At 46.4% G+C, this 6,133-nt stretch overlaps 1 protein-coding gene across 1 annotated transcript; it reads right to left on the bottom strand.

Moving 5' to 3' along the window:
• Positions 1 to 1,950, bottom strand: ANOM_011326 (putative MFS transporter; the record flags this gene model as incomplete). Its single annotated transcript, XM_015556582.1, has 8 exons — positions 1 to 352; positions 404 to 608; positions 664 to 726; positions 774 to 1,116; positions 1,168 to 1,212; positions 1,277 to 1,494; positions 1,560 to 1,671; positions 1,732 to 1,950. 8 exons carry the CDS (start codon positions 1,948 to 1,950, stop codon positions 1 to 3), a joined length of 1,557 nt encoding a protein of 518 aa, XP_015401441.1.
• Between the last annotated feature and the right edge of the window lie 4,183 nt (positions 1,951 to 6,133).

A 6,133-nucleotide genomic window follows, 5' to 3' on the forward strand; every position in this document is an offset into this window, starting at 1 on the left:
CTAAGAATTGTTGCCTGTAACTGCTCCCCAGATATATGCTGCCCAACTTCCTAATATAAGAAGGACTAGGGCGCCGAAGCAACATAGCGAGATCCACCAGCTGCGACGTGCATGTGTTACTAAACTGCGTTCCCTCATACGCTCGATAATCTCAGGGCCATAGGTAAGCCTCTTCTTCCGAGTCCATTGCAAAAGGCCCAGTTCATCGGTCAACGTGGCTCCAATAAAAATAGCCAGCCCAACTACCACGCTGCACGCTGCTAGAAAAAGATATACCCGAACCGCCCGGCGGTACGAGTCATTGTCTGCGTCTTGGAGTGCCCCCGTGATTATTCGCACGATGATATTCATTCTGCCAGCGGGTCAGTCCAGTTCTCGTTGATACGGATTATAACAAACGTACGCATTATTCATGGTCACTTTAATTGCATATGCAGATCCAAACACAGATTGGTGCCAAAGAGAGGTACGGATTCCGTCGATAATGGTGGTTGGGCCCAAGGCAGATGCAATGGCATATATGCCAAACGCTGCGCCGGTACCTGCTTCGGACGAGGCAAAGTTCACTAACGTCATGCATAGAAGCATACCGGCTCCGCAAACACACACTGGTTCATAGTGAGCTTTGTGGGCGGTAAGATGTAGTCAACTATTTGTACTTACTAATAGTTGCCCGATTTCCAGCAATGTCGATGAATGCACCCAAACAAGGCACTAGAAAGAATCCTATAGAAGATTAGTACGGGTAGGTAGAAATGCCTGAGATTACTTACCAGAGTACTGCGATAAGGCACTGTACCAACCAGCCTTGATCGAGTCGACGTTGAACCGTTTCTCCGCGAGTTCGGTTGCATTCTGACTGAAGACGAGGGCAGCACTGGTTTGGAACAACGAGAACGCCAGAATACACCAAAACATCCACGGCAGTTGAAAAATCTTCTTGAGCTCGAACTTTTTGTTCTTCTCAGTCAGAACTTCTCGTGTTGCCTTGTCCTGCCGACCCTGGTAGTGTCGATTGCAGTAGCGGCTGTAGAGCCAGAAAACAACAGTTGCGGCATTGGTGAACAGGTTCATAAACACTGACGTCCAATATACCCAGGCAAAATTGCCAGTGTTCTGTTTCATGGGTCAATAAAGCTTTAAATATAATTAGGGGACAATACTTACTTTAGCAATTGGATTTGCTGTCGATTTGCCAACAAAGCCGCCAATCTAAATAAGTCAGTTTAGCCCTTTTTCTGAATCTCTATTGTAAAGAACGTGATGAGAGATATACCTTCCGCATGGCTAGTTCGAGTCCAAGCGTTGAAGCAAAGCCATTGCTAGGGGGAAACCACGACGAGAACATTTTGTATTGCGCAACTTGCGTTGCGATATCGCCCAGCGCCAGAATAACTCTTCCTCCGACCATGAAATTAAACGACCGAACAGTAGTCGCGGCGGCAACTAGAATGGACCCGATCGTGTAGACGACATTACCGTAGATAATCATTTCTAAGTTGATCAAACGGGATATTAGTTCGCGCTCGTTCCCCTAGGTCAAGCACAACTCTACTAACCGGCACCTCCCACTCGGTCAGTGACAATGCCGCTACCCAGCATGAGCAGAGTCACCATGAAGTCTTCGCTTGCTTCGAGGAGAGAAAACTGGGTATTCGAGATGTGCATTTTCTGCATTGGTAGAAGTCAGGTCATGTTTGTGTCGACAAGTGATGTAGGCAAGGTACATACCTTCTTGATGGTGCTTTTCATAGCACCTGTTACGCCAGAGCTCCATGACGAGCCAAAGCTAATACAGGAGATGAGCAAGACGGCGATCAACTTAGCCATCAGCGGTGGTGGCTGTTTTCCATCTCCATTGTCGTCGGTTTGCTGGTCCTGAGCCGGTGACGAGGGTTTAACAGGTTCGTCAACTGTAGCCATAGCGACCGGCTTCTCAGGAGCCTCCATGGTAATATTCCAGCTCTTTTTTCAGCTAAAATGTGATTCTCTGCTTGGGTCGAGAGCCAGAGTAACTTCAGTGATGCTCTGGACGTAGAGGAATCGACTGGACGACGAGGGAAGCATGACGAATCGACTAAGTATTTATTTAGAAGGTCTAGAAGTCCCGGAATGTGGCGTGGCAGCGAGCGGCCAAAACCCGGTGGACAAGTTTATCAGATTAGATGTTAGTGGGCTTGGTAAGAATGGCTATGACGGTATTTCCCCGGTGTGTTAATCTAGAAACATAAGGGCGAGTAATTGGCCCTAAATGTTTTGAGAAACACCCAAGTTAAATTTAGTGTGAGAAATGGCTCCACTGATTCGTTCTAGGGTAGCCTAAAAGAGAGGAACCCGTTGATTGATAAGATTAAGCGCACGGAAAGTGTCCGAAAGCCAACTAAAATAAACAACCTGAATCCTGATAGTGGGGTGTTTTTCTTTTTTTTTTTTCTTTTTTTTCCCCCTTTCTCAACCAACTTAAAAGCACATGGTCTAGGTCATTCCACGGAGTTGACTTTCCCTGTCAAGCTCAGATACTCACTGAAATCTAACTGTACGAGCAGACTGGCATACTGAGTCAGTCTACACAATGCCATTGCACAGACAACCTTACAGGATGTTCAGCGGCGTTGAATGGCTTTTCAGACATTGACCCCATTCAGCCACCCTATGCAGCCCACCCTAGCTCCGAAAGCCTACGAGGGATCCCGAGAGACACTAGGGAGTAGGGACCCAAAACCCGGCGGGCTCTTTAAGCCGACAATACCCGGCTCCTCTACCGGTCCACGTTCCAGATCCACGTGCAAGATTTCACCGATCGTGATGCATTCTGATGTATTCTCCACGTGGGCTTCCATCCGCCTGACACGCCTGGTTTTGAGTAAACTCAACTCTAGTCTTCTCCAGCGTGTATGGTATCGGCGATCATATCAGATTCTAGTCTGGTTTGGAATGCACAGATCAACACTGCCCAAGGCAAATGGTAGCCCTATAGGGCCATATGTATGAGTTTCACGTATTGAAAACCTCAGTCCTAGTGATAAAAAGGTCACGTTTCGCCATTCGAAATAGTTGCTAACTGTTAAACACTACAAGTTCGGAATGCCCGTCCGCTATACATGCCCAGCTTTCTATGTCATCAATTTCCATTCGGAGCTACAAAAGATTCATGCGGACGTTAATCTTTTTTGAGGAATATCTCCCGAGCAGTGAGTAGAATATTATATCATCGTTACCTGTGCAAAAACGGCCCTGCATTGCATGTGGAGCCGAGTGTTGGTTGATGAAGCCTCCGCTGCGGCTATGGAAGAGCTCCACCCTTATGACAATAACCCCGATAAAAAGCCGAGAAGAGTTTGAAACAACCCAACATGAAGGCCTATATCGGGGGCAGTTAATTCACTCTTGAATACTCGATAAGGCAGCTATTGTCTTCGTCTTGGTCCCCATGGAGAAGTAGCACCTGGAATCTGGTGTTTGTGTGAGGCTATGTAAGTGTATAACGTATAGCAGTGAGGCAATACAATTATCTGGACATGCTCGAGAATATATAAATTTACCATCTAATTGGGATACCTGGCTAGCACATCCATTGATTGCGTCTGATCCTACATTTATAACTATTGCAAACCAGAATATACTGAAGAACTAGGCTCTGGAAATGGTGTCAAATGGCAACTCGAGTAATCAGAACGGTAGTAGGACTTCTTGTAGGAGATCAATACCGCGTGCCCTCTTCATACCCATCTTTGTACGGCCATAAAGGGTGGTTATCAGGTAGAGTTATATGTCCTGCCCTTGCTACCATCACTACCCATATCAAGCGCCTCAGTATGATTAACTATTGCTAACACCAGAATACTTGGTGTATGGTCCAGGGCCAATTCCTAAATAAGCTGCAGTCTGATTAACCTAATTCTGGAACACCACTGTGCCAGCCTCTAATAGCACAGCATGCTGGAACTCAGCCTCCTTCGGATTCCGGTAAGCTTTACAAGTACGGGGTATATCAGTTTGGGTTTGCTGGCGATTCGACAAGCTTAATCGAGGACGAGTGAACTCACCCTTGTAGCTGCTACGAATCCCGATGTTCTACGACGTGCGAGGTGTTGGTATAGCCAGCCGAATGTCAAGCATTCGTTTACTAGCTAAGTTTGTGTTCGAATTAGGTCTTCTTTAGGCAGTAGATTAGGCCCAATAAGGGTGGTTCGGATGCATTGGCAACAGATCTGACTGGAAATAAACAATGGGAGGGCTGCGGCTGTTGTAAGAGAATATCCCAGTCTGAGATAAACTTCGATGCTGACCATGGCACTCAACATGAGCTTTTACTAACGTCAATGATATTTCCACACCGCTTCACTATCAGCAACATGGAAGCGCAGGAATAGTGTGCCATATTGCTAACCGGGACTCAGAGACTGAGAGCTGGAGTTCAATGTCCTTGGTTTCCCACCTATATTGAAGTACCGATTCGAACGTGGATTGGGAATCTAATAGTTCTTCTCTTAGCCCTGGACCACGCTATCAAATCACAAAGACCTATTCTCAAGACAGCTGGTCTAGAATGATTATCATGTAGATTGACGGTGCCTAAAATTGAATCCTTCCGCGACATAGTACCAATGAAACAAAGCCTCGTATTGCGCCAGTTGAATGAGGACCCACTTCCACGTAGTATAGGCTTCAATGGGTAGCTTAATGTGTAGAAAGCTCTTCTATATCTTTCTTTTCCAATTTGGCCGTCTTTCCTAAATTACATACATCTAATCTATTCTCAGTCAGGTGCATAGCGCGACTCACACGAAGGCGCACTGACTAGTAGTTTTCTTTTAGCACAAGTTACGGAAACACCAGCCAGCCATACAAGAACCCGTGAAGGGTCCAAGGCTCATTCGGTTCTTTGACATGGATGTTCCATGTGCTTTTTTACAGGGTAGCGTTTCAGTTGAACTTTCCCAACAGTCACCCAAGCATAAGGTTTTGAGGCTGCATATGGACGGATAATAATCTTCGCTCTGTGATACGCACACTCTTTCGGATACTCAATGGCTTGGAATTGCCTCCAACATGAGCGCTGCCAAATCGGGTGTTTGAAGTTAAAGTTCGTACACACTACTCCGTACATATAGATGAGATTAGCTTTCCTTGGTTTGAGGTACAAATTCTGCTTGGTGTGTTGAGAACAAGAGATCACAAAGTACTCATGGATTAGAAACCTGATCTGAAAGAATACGCCGTACGTACCAGTCACATTGACCCTCACATAAGCTAAGGTGTGGCCATTGACCCACCTTCGCATTTTCCAGGAAACATAGATGCAGAGGGGCTAAATACCTTATTCTTAAGCCAGAACGGGACAGCATCGACTTGCATCGTCCAATATCAGCAGTGGCTTATTGTTAATATGGTAACGCCTCACAGTGAGTATAAAATTTTCATAACATACAAAAGATCATATAGTTTATGTCTCGAGCCGGAGGGTCCGACATTTCGATGCGGAATCTGCGTCATGCAGATATCATGATGGCTCAATCCACCTCACACATAAGACGACTGAGTCGGGTGGAAAGCCGTCCACCTGGTGAGACAACAGGACTTCTAAGTCGGCATGTTACCTCAATTTCCCCGCTTGGAGGTTGTCGGATGGACCAAGATAGTTCAATCCATTCATTTATGCATCATCCGCCTTCCTGTTACGGCATGCGGCGCAGTGAACGAGCAGCTGGAGCAAACCTTTTCCTCCAGGTGATGTGAAACAAATGGTTCTCCCACTAGCATCGAACGAATCACTGTTATACCAGGGCGATTGTGTTGGAATAAGGTTTTGGAGTACGGCTACGAGTCAGTCATCGTCCATCTGGTCGCCGCCTTATATGTTAGGACAAGTCTGTGCGCCTTCCAATCGCAAATTCTCGCAAGTCGATGACGAGAGTCTCGTATTCACTTGGACCGATCCCCTGTATGGAGCATTCCAAGGCTTGATTGGAGACTGGGTAACTTCCTCTTTGTTGCCTCCTTGTGAGTGTTGGGAATAGCCTCAACGTTTGATATGGTCGGGTACGGTTCGGTTGTGTTACCACCCAGTCTTAAACCTGTCGGTAAAAGTCTCTGGAAACTCAAACTGGCGGAAAAGTCATCCAATTCGACC

This window comes from Aspergillus nomiae, assembly GCF_001204775.2.
Source record: "Aspergillus nomiae NRRL 13137 chromosome Unknown contig00589, whole genome shotgun sequence".
Taxonomy (NCBI): Eukaryota; Fungi; Ascomycota; class Eurotiomycetes; order Eurotiales; family Aspergillaceae; genus Aspergillus; species Aspergillus nomiae.